Below are 15,205 nucleotides of genomic sequence, written 5' to 3'. Positions count from 1 at the left end.
TGCTAACCTTTTCCTTTGCAGAAGTGCAAGCTGCTCCAGAATCTTCAACCTTGACCGACTGATGGTGAAAGAGACTCAAGACTGGGAGAAAAAAGTCACTGCACAATCTTGCATGGCATGAATATCAACAGGTACAGTGAATTCCAGAAGGCTAAAATATCAGGGGTCAAATATTTTGAATTTGGCCTTCCAAGTTTCTCTTTGACATGTATGCCAGCCATGTTTGTATCTGCCTTTCACACCATAGCCCAGCCTAATACTCCAGATCAGTCAATTATCATTCCAATATACACTCCTTGCTGAAGCATCCACATATACACCTTTTTGAAGCCCCATAATCAATACACCTAAGTCATCTGTTTAGATACAAGCTCCAAATCACCTTTGCCCTTCTGCAAATCACATCCTACTAGGCTGAAGGATTTTAAATCACTGCCATCATCAGATATCTATCAGGGCTCCCCATGAGTATGTAATTCTTTAGGATTTTTATCGTTTAAGTAAAATTAGTGCGTAGTGTCAACAAGTGACTTTTTTAAAATTTCATTTATTTATTATTTTTGTCTGCGTTGGGTTTTCGTTGCTGTGCGCGGGCTTTCTCTAGTTGCAGTCAGCGGGGGTTACTCTTTGTTGTGGTGCACAGGCTTCTTATTGCGGTGGCTTCTCTTGTTGCAGAGCACGGGCTCTAGGTGCATGGGCTTCAGTAGTTGCAGCACACAGGCTCAGCAGTTGTAGCTCACAGGCTCCAGAGCGCAGGTTCAGTAGTTGTGGCACACAGGGTTAGTTGCTCTGCGGCATGTAGGATCTTCCCAGACCAGGGCTTGAACCCGTGTCCCCTGCATTGGCAGGCGGATTCTTAACCACTGTGCCACCAGGGAAGTCGCCTCAACATGTGACTTTATTAACTCCTTTACTTCACTTATTATCTTGCAAAGATGTTAGCCTTGGATATCTCAGACACGTTGAGAACTAATTATTAAATGAAAGTGAATACCTATTACACTTTTTAGATATTAAATTGTATCAAGAACCTGTATCAGGAAGATTACTTTTGATGGTCTGTTCAAGAGAGCTCCCTGTTGGATTCTTCTTTGGATTCAGCAATGAATACGCTCAGAACATACAACTCCTTCTAGAGTCTATTTTAGGATTAGTCAGCAACTGGACAAGGAAGAGGTTCTATGCTAGTCACTGACCACTGACACAGGAAGACACACTTCTGATGACCTACATCAGCAGGAAGAGAGATGAGGATGCTGACATCTATCAGAAAGGCAACATAAAATGCCAAGGAGTGACGTGCCCAGCTGGTCTTCTCCTGAGATGAAAGAGAAGATTCCTGAGGCCATATGCCTAACACGATTTTCTCTCAGCTTCAAATCTAGGGATCAGGTTAGCTCTAATCCTGGAACACATGTTTTACCATGGTGTTTTTTTTTTTAAAGATTTATTTTTATTTATTTATTTTGGCTGCGCCGGATCTTAGTTACGGCACACGGGATCTTTTAGTTGCAGCATGCGGACTTCTTAGTTGCAGCATGCATGCAGGATCTAGTTCCTCGACCAAGGATTGAACCCGGGACTCCTGCACTGGGAGCATGGAGTCTTGATCACTGGACCACCAGGAAGTCCCTACCATGGTGTTTATCAAATGCCATTTAAACTTGGGATTCAACTACAGTTAAATGGTAACATTCCTGTGCTGAGGATACATCATCTCAGACAGGCAGAGTTCTCTTTCTCTGCTTCTTTAAAAAAAAAAAAAAAGTTATGCTGTACATCTGAAACTAATATAATGTATGTCAATTACATCTCAATTAAAAAGAAAAGGGAAATAAAAAAAACTAGCTCTTTCATCCAAAAACATCTATGTATCTGAAAAAGCCAAGTGAACCACACTAACAGCTGTGAGAGTGAGCATCTGAGAGAAGCACGAGCCCGAGGGCCCTGGGTGGACTGGAGAGGTGGGCAAACTGCAGGCTTTGGGGAGGCCTTTTCTTTTTTTCTTTTTTATAAATTTATTTATTTATTTGTTTTATTTTTGGCTGTGTTGGGTCTTCGTTGCTGCGCGCGGGCTTTCTCCAGTTGCAGTGAGCGGAGGCTACTCTTCGTTGTGGTGCGCAGGCTTCTCATTGCAGTGGCTTCTCTTGTTGGGAGCACGGGCTCCAGGCGCGGGCTTCAGTAGTTGTGGCACGTGGGCTCAGTAGTTGTGGCTCGCGGGCTCTAGAGCGCAGGCTCAGTAGTTGCGGCACACGGGCTTAGTTGCTCCGCGGCATGGGGGATCTTCCCAGACCAGGGCTCGAACCCGTGTCCCCTGCATTGGCAGGCGGATTCTTACCCACTGCGCCATCAGGGAAGTCCCGAGGGAGGCCTCTTCTGAGCTGCTGCCAGAAAGGGGAGCTGGTCAGATCCTGTCCAAACTTCTTTGGCTCACAGGAACAGCTGTTCAGAGACTACCACACAGACCTTCTAGCAACTCCCAAGTGGACTGGAGCACATGGGAAACGGCCGAGGCCCAGGTGAGGATCTGCTCTCACCCTAGCCCCACCCAAACTCATAATCTACACAGAACCCTTTGAGACAGAATGTCTCGGACCATGGATGGACCTAGAGATTCTCATACAGAGTGAAGTAAGTCAGAAAGAGAAAAACAAATATCGTATATTAACGCATATATGTGGAATCTAGAAAAATGGTACAGATGAACTGGTTTGCAAGGCAGAAACAGACACACAAATGTAGAGAACAAATGTATGGACACCAAGGGGGGAACGCGGGGCCGGGGGGGAGGGGGGATGGGGGGATGAATTGGGAGATTGGGATTCACATATATACACTAATATGTATAAAATAGATAACTAGTAAGAACCTGCTGTATAAAAAAATAAATTAAAAAAAAAGAATGTTTTGGACATTGTAACACTTCAGTTAAAAGCAAAACAAATTACATTTCCTTGAAGCCTACAATTTTGTCATCTTCAATCTTTGTAAGTTTTACAAAAGGGGGGGTCGGTGGCAATTCAGCCTCAAACTAGACCCTCTTCTGCTCTGGAATCACCAGTATCCCCGCTGGTGAACATTTCTGTCTCTTGGCAAGCTGCCCCAAAATAAAAGAAAAAATTATTCCCAACCCAGCCACTCACTTGTTTTGTTTTAAGAGAGGTTAAAAACAAAAATACATTACCATGGAGAGGGCAAGCTAATAAAATAGTAGTCCCATTAATATACAACCAAAAGGGGAACAATTTTAACAGAGTACCATGTTGGCTAGTGGTTCTTTGAGTCAGTAATTTTCAGCAATTGTTTTTTAATCCAAGGGTAGGGAGGAAAGTGAAATTAAGAAGGATTTTATTTACTGAAAGATAGTTCCTGATCAAAAAAAAAAAGGTTATGAAGAACCTAGGGGCAGGACAGGAATAATGACGCAGATGTAGAGAATGGACTTGAGGACACGGGGAGGGGGAAGGGTAAGCTGGGACGAAGTTAGAGAGTGGCATGGACTAATATATACTACCAAACGTAAAATAGATAGCTAGTGGGAAGCAGCCACATAGCACAGGGAGATCAGCTTGGTGCTTTGTGACCACCTAGAGGGGTGGGATAGGGAGGGTAGGAGGGAGATGCAAGAGGGAGGAGATATGCAGATATATGTATATGTATAGCTGATTCACTTTGTTATAAAGCAGAAACTAACACACCATTGTAAAGCAATTATACTCCAATAAAGATGCTTAAAAAAAACAAAAAGAAAGATAGTTCCTGTTCCCAAACACTGGTTTTCACAGAACTTAATGAGATATATATATATATATTAAAAGCTGCTTTCAGATTCACAAGATGGTAGATCCAAGCTAATGTTCTCACTCTTAACTGCAAATAATACTGCCTGTATTTCAAAAGCATGAACAATACATCATCTCATTTATCTCCAAATTAACTGTGGGGTAGATAAGAATTTTATTTTTTAAAAATTTATTTTATTGGGCTTCCCTGGTGGCGCAGTGGTTGAGAATCTGCCTGCTAATGCAGGAGACACGGGTTTCGAGCCCTGGTCTGGGAAGATCCCACATGCCACGGAGCAGCTGGGCCCGTGAGCCACAGCTGCTGAGCCTGCGCGTCTGGAGCCTGTGCCCCGCAACGGGAGGGGCTGCGATAGTGAAAGGCCCGCGCACCGCGATGAAGAGCGGTCCCCGCACCGCGATGAAGAGTGGCCCCCACTTGCCGCAACTAGAGAAAGCCCTCGCACGAACCGAAGACCCAGCACAGCCCAAAATAAATAAATAAATAAATAAATAAAAAAAAAAAAAAAAAAAAAAGAGTAAATTCTATTAAAAAAAAATTTATTTTATTGAAGCATAGTTGGTTTACAATGTTGTGTTATTTTCTGGTGTACAGCAAAGTGATTCAGTTATACATACATATAATAGTTTGCACCTGCTAACTCCCAATCCATCCCTCCCCCACCTCCCTCCCCACCTTGGCAACCACAGTCTGCTCTCTCTGTCTGTGAGTCTTCTTCTGTTTCATAGATAAGTTCATTTGTGTCATATTTTAGATTCCACATATAAGCGATATCATATGGTATTTGCCTTTCTTTTTCTGACTTACTTCACTTAGTATGATAATCTCTAGGTCCATCCATGTTGCTGCAAATGGCATTATTTCATTCTTTTTAATGGCTGAGTAGTATTCCATTGTCTGTATGTATACACACACACACACACACACACACACACACACATCCATTTAGGTTGTTTCCATGTTAGATAAGAATTTTATAAAAGTAGAATTTGAGTTCAGAAAAGTTAAGTGAGTTACCCAAAATCACCATGTCCTTAAGTGGCAGAATAAAGCCTAAAACCCTATTGTCTAATATAACAGCCACCATCCACATATGACTACTTAAATTAAAATTAATTAAAATTAAATTAAATTAAATTAAAAATTCAGCTCTTCACTCAAGCCAGCCACATTTAAGCACTCAATAGCACATGTGACTAGTGGCTAGTGTTATAGAATATTTCTATCATCACTGAAAGTGCTATTGGACAGGGCTGGTATAAAGGCTAGTTCTTTTGAATTCATGGTAACATGGGGGAAAAGATGCCACGGCACCTCAGTATTTAATAAAGACGGACTGAGAGTGACAAAGTTAAATCATAGCCTCTTTCTCATTACAAGAAATTCTGAGGTCTGAGGAGGTTGGTTTACCTTCTCAGGGGTTAAGAACACCAAAAGTTACATTTAAAAGAGCTTCACCAAAATAGATTTTTATCCATATGTAACTCAGGAAAGAGAATCTTGAAACTCAGTTTGTACATTTAATCAAGAATAATATAAGAAATAATTCTCAAGTTACAAATAGCAAAAATATTATTATTCAGAATTTTAGCTACAGAGGAAAAGAGATCACAATAATTAATCCTGACACTTCCAGCCATTAAATAACCTTCTGTCAGAGTTTAGAAGAAATTTCTTGTTGGTGCAGAGACTGCTACAGTCAGATGAACAGGAGATTTTCGGCTAACGTGGGGCCGGTCAAATGACAGCTTAGGTTAGCTACCAGTGCTGCAACAGGGCCGCACTGTCTCTGTGTAGCACTTGGCTAATGCCAACAGCTGAAGCGTGACAAAGGGATCAAACCGTAGAATTGAAGGGCTGGGGAATCAAGATGTGGTGAAGTTTATTAAAAATAGAGCTGCGGGAACTCCATTACACGAGGACATTTTTTTTCCAGTTTCAGGGTGAGAACACAGGGCCTACTAGCAGATATATAAATCAGTCAAAACTAGCTGGCCAACTGGCTCACATTCTCACTCAGCAACATGTCCCAGGGCCTTTCGGGGGCCAGGCAGTTTGAGAGGCCTCTGGATTGACAGTGGCTTCCCTCTCTGAGTTGTGTTGCCCTCACACCCTTCGGATTTTCCCAACCAGTGAGAAGTAAGTGTCACCAATGGCAGTGGCTGAGTGCACAGAAACACCATTTAAAATGAAAAAAACAAGCTCACCCAAGAAACGGAGAAAGATCCTTAATCTACTGGACAAACATAATGATTTCCTCATGTTTGCCAAGGTACCAAGGTTTTCCTACTACATGCACATGGGGCAATAATGGACTGGTAAGGGGTAACTGGAGCATTAGAAATATGCTACTCTGCTTTTTCTCAAGGATTCACAATGGAATAACAAAAGGTTGAGAGGGAACAGACAAATGAGATTCTTCTCTCATATCTAGAAAGATTATAGGAGACTCTTTTCTCATTTGTTTGGGTCAGGAGAACTTCCAGGTTTTCCTTTAAAAGGTTATTCCTCTGCAGCAGCTCTCATTGCCAGAATGTTTTTCTTAATTTTCACCCTAACCTTATGGCTTGTACACTTTAAATGTCAAAGAGAAAGGCTGTGGGGAAAGCTCTGTTTGAGAACAAAGTGTACCACACATGACCCACCTCTTCTATGAATCTTCATCCTAGATACAGCAGCATTCCTTAATCTTGTACTTAAACACCAGCTTCCTATCTGTGCCATCTCTCCTCTCCCTCAAGATATGCAGAGCTTTAGACATCATTAAAGAAAGCTAAGGGCCTGGGATATGTAATCCTTTGCTATCTGGCACTCTGCATTTGGTAGGGTTTAAGTAGTGTTAAATTCGAGACAAATGTTTACATGATGAGAAAGAAGGATTCTGGGAAATGATCCTATTTAAAAACACATCAGAAACCAACTTCTATATCCCATAGTTTAGATGCCATGAACAGAGCATATCAAGTAGCAGAAAGAGGTGTATGCGAATTGAGGGATTCTTTAATCCCCTGAATTCTATGGGAAGGCCATAGCCCAACTTTGAACACTATGCAAAAACACGAATGACCCTGACAGCAAGGTAGCTACTGAAAACATCATGTCCTACAGATATGATGTCAGAACTGGAAGCCAGCCACACATGGGAGCTGCATTTGAGTGTTCTCTGAAACGAGGTGGGTGGGTTCTTCCTAGAGCTACAGAAAGATTGGGATGAGAAGAACTTGATAAGAGATATTATCAGAAATGATGAGGCAGAATATAGCCATGCTCCTTTCCTCTGGTTTGAAGGTCCTAATTACTTCCTAAGTTGTACAACAAACTTAAACATAAAGGCACTTTTCAGAAACTCCTCAGGCCAGCAAGATGGAAATCAAAATGGGCACTTCAAAGCAGATGTTATCTTTTCAGGTCTCCAAATCTCCAATAATCAACAAACGGCTGATCAATTATGATTTGCCCCCAGCACTACTCATATTTTTTTTTGAAAGACATGAGTGAAGGGTGAGATGTGGAATTGCTGGGGATGTCAGGGAGGCAGAGAATGTTGGAGACTATAATGGGAGTTGGGGTAGCGGCGAGGGGCTGTGGTGAGGAAGCGGTGTTACTCAGAGGGTGAGGGGCTGGGGAAAAAAAGAGCCTCATCTTTGGGAACTTAGGGCCCTATCTGCACATCAGCAGGCATGCTGATGAGCAGGGAACTTCACACCTGAAACTCTTCCCAGGCCTCAACACTCTCTCTCATAATCTAAGAGTTTGCTTCCTACTTTCTTCACTAGAAAAGCTGGAAACCAAACTGTGCCCATAGTTGAAGGTGGCTTGTTGTATGAGGGAAGATGCAATATTCTCACAGAAGCAGGGCATTTCTATTCCTATAAGAAGGTCAATTATTCTCACTTCACAGATACAGAGAACCACCCAAAGCACATAATTAGATATTCAGAATATTTTAGAACCTGGGCTCCTGACAGAACAGGAGTGTTGTTTCAAATTCCATGCCCAGAATTCCAACAAGTTTGCAATAGAGTGGTATCTGTGTCTGTCTTTCATCCTCTCCCTCTTTCTTTCTTTCTTTCTCACACACACACACACACACACACTCCACTTTACAAATGGCTGTCTTCATTCATTCATTCATTCAGTACCAGGTACTGGGGACAGAAATATAAATAAGATACTTTCTCAAGGAGCTCACAGTCTAAATGGAGAGACAAACATATAAGCAGATAACTGCAATACTCAAGCATCATTTGTCTTAACAACACAGAATACTGTAAGAAATGCTAAGCAAGGAGACTGTATACAATAAATCTTATTAAACAGTTATCTCCAGTAGCCCCTGGTATCAAATGAAAGGCAGCAAGAAGAATGCAAGGCACTCATCCTCCGCGTGGCTTTTGTATCCTGAACATACTACAGATCCTGAGAAGCAGCACTATGCTCTCAGAACTAGCACTGTAATTAGAGTCAGCGCCCCACAGGTCAATGCTGAACTGCTCTTTATCTTGTGTGCGGGCAAATCTTACTACCCAGATAAACTGTTAAATGTCTTGAGGGCAAGTCCCGTGCCTTACATTTCTTTAATCTCTAGAGCACCTAGGACTACCCCAGGCAAAAAGTAGACACTAAACGCATGATGTCTTGGCGAAAGGCACGAGTAGATGTGACGCTGGGTAACTTGTTCCTCTACAAGGTTTGTATATAGATTGGCGGATCTGGAGTGTTTTGTAAAGCACAACACCGCCCTACCTGATCACATTAACTGATCCACACTTTAAAGATGGGGAGTCCTTCACTGGAAGGCCAGAGAAGAAGACGGCATGTGGGTAAATTGTTTGGTAGTTAATAGCAACTTTAAAAAAGATATAAATTTGAGACTTAAGTTTCCTGGCTGACACTTAGGACAGAAATAGACCTCAGACTCCTTATACTTGCTATGGAGTTCTAGCTCTTAGACATGGACCTGGTATTACCACAATGTAAATCAAATCCCATCTTCACTTGCTTAAAAGCCTTCAATGGCTTTCCATTGTAGTTAAAACAGAACCTACCTCCTCCTCATGGTTGACAAGGCTCTCATTCTGGCTCCGCCCACCTTGCCAATCTTAACTGGCCCCTACTCTCTCCTCACTTACCAGGCCCAGCCACAATGGCTTCCTTGATGTTTGCAAACATGCCAGGCTCTTAAATGCACTAGGCCTTTACACTTGCTTTTCCTTCTTCCTGGACCCTCTTCCTGCTTCTGAATGACTGACTCCATCATATCCTTCAGATCTCAGCTCAAATATTTCCTCCTCCAGAAGGCCTTTCTTGACCAACTTTTCCAAAGTGATTCCATTTCATTCCTATTATTTGTTAATATACCAACCAGTTAATTTACTTCATAGCATTTACCATGTTTTGAAATAATTGTGTTTGTCTCCCTGTTTATTATATTATCAGTCTTCTAAGTACAAAACTCCTGACAGCAGGAGTTGAACTTATCTTGCTGTATCAACAGGCACACACTAGGTACTCAAATATTTTGAATGAATGAGTGAATGAGAATTAGGAAAGTACAGTAGCAGTAGGTTAGCAGGCACTGAGTTAAGGTGAAAAACATCAGTTCTCCCACTATGATGCTAGAAGTTGTTGTATGATATATAAATTTTTACTTCATTAGGGTGTGTCCAAGTAGCAGTAACACATAAAGATAAAAGAAATGAGAGGGAGAGCCTAACTCTCTGCTGATGACTTAAAAAGAAATGTCAAAAAAAGCAAAATTTTGCTGGCTTCAGCTTCCACTCATTTTATAAGGCTATTTAAAAGCAAATTTCCTTACTTCTAACAGATTCCAAGGTTGGCTTTATTTCTCCCAAGTGATGCAGTTCTGCACCAAGCCCAGCCCTGCGATACCCCCATCAATGACTCCATTCAGGCACACTCATCCCCACGCCAGCCTTAGGGTATATCTGAGGCTCTCACTCTAAATAAAACTGGGGTTGACTCAGAATACTAGGTGGAAAAGGGCTGTCTCTTCCCAAGCACCCGAACACTAAGGCAAAACTCATGCGAGAAGTGTTCTTCCTCACAGTACCCCAGCTCAAGATCTGTTCCTCCTATAAAGGGAAGTATAATAGGGCGTAGAAACCTTTTTAAACGTGCAGTTCAGAAGCTAAGGATGATTCGATGGTACCGTTAAACTTAACGCTGTTTGTTTCACTGAACTTGATCAATTAGGGCTGTTCTCTTAACTATCACTGATTGAGAGGCCCTGAACTTGGAAAAGCATGACAAAGAAAGGAGTGAAAAATGAACCCCGTAGGCCTTGTTTTCTGTTAGATGCTCCCCGTGGCATACTGGGTACACACACCGCATCCTAAAAGCAACTCTATCAAGTGCTGAGAGGGGGAGAGAGAGTGGTACTTACGCGGCATGATCCCTTGGCTCACCAGTTCCTCCCGAGTCCGGCGCTGCTGGAGCTTCAACTGCAGCACTGCATGGCAGCAAAGAGAGAGGGGAGACCAAGGCTCAGTCGGGCATTCCACCACAAAAGACACATTTTCAAATGCAAAGAAAGCCTCGAAACAGAAGGGTGTAGTGTGAAAGAAGGATCCCCTTTAATTGTGAGTGTAATTGCAGAAGTGGCCTGATACAGCACGGTTTCCGTATTCTGCTGTGGGCGGCGAGAGGAAGTTGCAAAGGGTCTTGCCGGGTGATAATAATCCACAAAGTACCAAAGTCTTGCCTCTTGCTCAAAACCTTCTACAACACTGTGTCCTCCTCCAAGACGAAAAAAAACACAAATTCTTAACTCAAAGAAAACATAATGAGGACCACCGCACAGCAGAAAAAGCTTTCTAGATGTTCTACACCTTCTTTCTGGTAGCAAATGTTTACCACCATAAGTATAGCGAGTGATCAATCAGGAAGTATTGGTTATTTGTAAAATCTTTTCTTTTGTATCTAAAAATTATACCTATTTTCAGCAAGCAATGGATTTCCGTGGACCAGAAAATATTTTGCCATTAAGATAACTCTTCTCTGCCTCTTCCTCTTCACTTAGAGCCTTTTTCTGTTGACATGAAACAACAAAGCTAGGTGATTCAAAGCACATCCGGACTAAGGGAGGGTGATGGGTGTTTCTCCTATTTCTACTCTGGCAACACCACTTGATATAACAAGTTAATAGGACTTTTTTTTTAAAGTAAAAAGCCAATTATCTCTATTTCAAATGCCAGTGAAACCTAAAGGGTATTACCACTGCACACCATACAGAATGACAAAGGCACAGCCTCCATTCAGAGACTAAGTGAGAAAATGTCCAGAAAAGGAGGGTTAAGAGGATCTCACGGGTCAAGGGAAGTTCCCTTATATGATAAGTTTTCAATTATAAGGTCCCTGCAAGCCACATCTGAGGGGGACCTGTATCTATTAGGAACCATATTACCCTAATGTCTGCCTTTTCCATCCACAAAGCAGTTTTTAAGAAGGTCTCCAAAAACTGCAGAACCGTAACTAGTCTCTCCTGACTATATCTCAAATTCAGCAGGTCCAAAACCTATCTTTTCCCCCCAAAACCTAACCTACTTCCCATCCTTTTTCTCTTTAATGGTATCACTATCCTCTTCCCCAGTACTAATACTAAAACTTCTGAGCCAACTTCAACTCTGCCACCTCCTTACGCTCCTATTTTATCAAGTTTACCACGTTTCCTCGTGTTGCAGTGACAGCACTGTGTCTCGCCCACTCTCAGTCACCCAATCAAGATTGTCCAATTACTCTTCCTCCAGTACCATGAACTTTCCCAACTCCTTATTCACTTCACCTGGAAATGCCCACCTCTTCACCTGACCTTCCCAACTCACTCCTCCCCAGCACTGAGAATTACTCCAGGCCTTCTGTGAGCTACCTTTTATCTGTTATAAAAAGTAGAGTGGGGCTTCCCTTGTGGCACAGTGGTTAAGAATCTGCCTGCCAATGCAGGAGACACGGGTTTGATCCCTGGTCCGGGAAGATCCCACATGCCGCGGAGCGGCTGGGCCTGTGCGCCGCAACTACTGAGCCTGCGCTCTAGAGCCTTCGAGCCACAGCTACTGAAGCCCGCGCGCCTAGAGCCCGTGCTCTGCAACAACAGAAGCCACCGCAATGAGAACCTGCGCAAAGCAACAAAGACCCAACGCAGCCATAAATAAATAAATAAATAAATTTATATATAAAAAAAAAAAAGTAGAGTGATATTTTGCCCTGTGTAATATTTACCCTCTGAATAAATCTTCTCTCTCCTACCAGTTTATAAACTCCTGGGGGGGGCAGGGAATATATCTTACTAATCTATGAACCACCCCCCAACAGCACTTAATACACAGTAAGCATTTAACAGTTGTTTCTTAAACTGAACTGGATCTCTAAATGATGATACATACAGCCTGAGAAATCTAATCAGGAGGGTATTATTATTTACAAATTAACACTGTTAAAAATAAAGACAGCCTTGCAGAATAAAATACAAAAGCAGCAATAGCCACACCAACAGCTAACATTTATAGAACATGTGCTCTGTGCCAGATACTGTCCTACATTCTTTCATGTTTTAACTCACTTAATCTTCGTAACTTCCCTACGGAGAGAATAGGTATTACTATTTTATAGGTAAGGAAAATGAGGCCCAGAGAGATTAAGTAGGTTACCTAAGGTGATTTACTAATAAGAGGTACAACAGGTTTTGAACCCAAGCATTCTGATTCCAGAACCTGGGCTCCTTACTTCTCTGCTTCTCCAGGGTCTTTTGGAAGCCTGTGCTGCTGAGATAAACAGGCATGGAGTATGATCACCTGGGTTCATTCTGTGGTAAGACAAAGGGGATGAGGAAAAGGGATGGTTCAGGCCGGGGTCAAAGAAGTTTGGGTGACCAGTTTCAGTAAAATAAATTTAATCTAAGAACTTGATTTCAGAATAAATTACAGATCAACAGCAGTAGTAATAATAAAATAAAATTATAATAGGAGACATTGAGTGTTGCTATGTGTCAGCCCTATGTTAAGTGACTGACATGCTTTTCACTTGTTTAATTAAAAAAAAAAAAGCCCTCTTTTTTACGTCGGGACTTGGGAGCTGCTCTGTGGTGCCTGGAACAATGGCTTTCTGTGTAATGGAACTGTTATGTGGAGAGGCTAAGATGCAAAGGAAAGTTCCAAAACATATGGGAGAATGTTTGCTGGAAAATGACTTGGTTAAAACCTGACAATCCTACCAGCATCCTGCAGGTTGATGAATACTAATGAAGCTATGAATGTCACCAACTGATGAACAGCTTCACTTTAAATGAGGGGTTGCTGTCTGCCTATTGAAAGAGGCCAGTTTGCTATGAAGTTCCTAAGGTGTAAACTTTTCTGACTAGCGCCACGAGATTTACTTGTCTGTTGTATGAAAAACTGGTGATCAGGAAAAGCTCTTCATTTTATGGACACGGAAAGAAAACAAAACTCAAGACAGATTATCTTTTTTTAACTTTGAAATTGCATTTGTTAGTAGATTTCTGAGCCAACATCGAATCTAGATTAATGCATCCATAAGATTCAAGCCATTTCTATTTAATCATGTCACTGCCCTAGAGTCATAACCTGTTATTGATACTTTCTAGCTCTGAAACTGTTTTTAATGGAAAATTCTTTTTCAGTTATCCAGCCTTGTAATTAAATAATTTTGAAGGGGGGGGGGAAGCCCTGTGGGAATAGTACGATTATTATCTCCATTTTACAGATGAGAAAACTAAGGATCAAACCTTTAAACTTTTGCCTTAGGTCAGATGGCTCAAAAGTGCTGGAACTAGGATTCGCACCAGGTCGCTGTGACACTAAAGTGAAGGTACTTAATACTGTGCCACATGTCTCCTTGGAAGAAAGAAAGAGGAGGGCCAGGCAGGATAAAGTAAGAGGGGAAAAAAGGGCATATATCTGTCATCTTTTAGAGTGTTTCTAAGGCCCCGTGTAAGATGAGCTATTAGAAAAGGATTAAATATAACAAACTGATTTGATTTCAGAGAACAGGGAAACCTAATGCAATTCAGTAAGTCTGAACACTTCAAAAAAACAATAACTAATGAAAACTCTATTATCCAAGAATAATTTTGAAGTATCAATCATCAGCCTTCCTAAAAACCTATATACAGACAGGGATCCATTATGCAAACTTACTGACTGAAAAACTTCTTGCTTCATGAAAGCAAAAATTTAACTCTATGATTCGAGCTTTTTATGGAGTTTTTTTTTTTTAAACAGCTCTAGGTCAAAGAGGAAGGTTCATCTAATAAAGCTTTTCCATCTCTAAAACTAAATGAAATTAAAGTTCAGTTATCTGAAAATTCCACCTTGTGCCTCTCAGCAGTTAACTCCAAAATCTATGCTTATCTGAAATCTGAACAAGTTTCCCATTTACATAATAGAATTAACCCTGTATCAGTATACTCTGGATATTGCTATAACTTGATTGTAGGTATGTATTATTTTATACATTGCATAATCCCTGCTAACCCTAACAATGTTTATAAGGAGGAAAATAAAAGCCCTAAGCAGTAAATTCAGAATTATGGTGTAATGTATCTGTTTGGTTCTGTATATATACAACAATCCTTCTTCTAAGACTTTCAGCTACAAAGCAATGCATATTTATATGAATTTCCCCTTTCCTTAGTCTATCTTAATTCCTCTTAATTCTAAGCACTCTAAATAAAATGGCTTTATGTTTCCAGGCCTTGAGGATTATTCATTTTAGAACAAATCATTTAATAACTGACTTTCAGTAAATACCATGTTATGCATTATGTATATTATGTATTACGTATTATGTTATTGTACATCACCATTTAGATTTCCTCTCCATTCCCCAAGTCAATAAAAACTAAACAAAAATACCTATTTGTGTACAAGCATGCATCTTTATACCTTCACTGTTATTGAATTCCACAAATTTAATATATCATCTGTTTCTAAATGGGTCTGTGCAAGCAGCCTATATATAGATGAACAGATGTCTTTAAAGCTGATGCATGGTGAATCAACTGAGTTGCCTGCCAGAAAAGGACTGGAATAAAAAGAAACAAACCGTAAAGTGGGGAACCCTAGGTTCTCCATTCCCCATGAAAATAATCAAGTTTTCCATTTGTTTCAAACACAGGTGATCAACTGCTATTTGAATAACTGGCTGCTTGGGAAATCAAAGCAAGGGAAGGAACTTCACATATTTCTGCCCTGTATGACCATGGAAGTATACTGATGGTATTCAAGGGATAATGCCCAAGAAATGAACACATCAAACAACTGGTTCAACTGGGTCTGGAAAGAAAAAGCAAAAATAAGTGCTGTGTTCTCAAGTCCAGCTCTATGGCTTCCACTGGTCAGTAGTTCTGGATTTTATTGAAAAGGGAGAT

The 15,205-nt window shown here is 41.1% G+C and overlaps 1 protein-coding gene across 8 annotated transcripts in view; it reads right to left on the bottom strand.

The window, feature by feature from the left end:
• MRTFA (myocardin related transcription factor A) overlaps positions 1-15,205 on the bottom strand; it is a 126,949-nt gene that overhangs the window by 31,110 nt on the left and 80,634 nt on the right. For all 8 annotated transcript variants that reach the window (XM_057556746.1, XM_057556742.1, XM_057556744.1 and 5 more), the window contains one exon: positions 10,208-10,273. In XM_057556746.1, coding sequence (XP_057412729.1) covers positions 10,208-10,214 — 7 coding nt within the window. In that variant the 5' untranslated portion in view covers positions 10,215-10,273. The remainder of the gene's footprint in view (positions 1-10,207; positions 10,274-15,205) is intronic.

Source organism: Balaenoptera acutorostrata, chromosome 11 (genome assembly GCF_949987535.1).
Source record: "Balaenoptera acutorostrata chromosome 11, mBalAcu1.1, whole genome shotgun sequence".
In the NCBI taxonomy this organism is placed as follows: Eukaryota; Metazoa; Chordata; class Mammalia; order Artiodactyla; family Balaenopteridae; genus Balaenoptera; species Balaenoptera acutorostrata.
The sequence above is the reverse complement of the archived record's forward strand: the minus strand, read 5'-3'. Positions and strand labels throughout refer to the sequence as shown.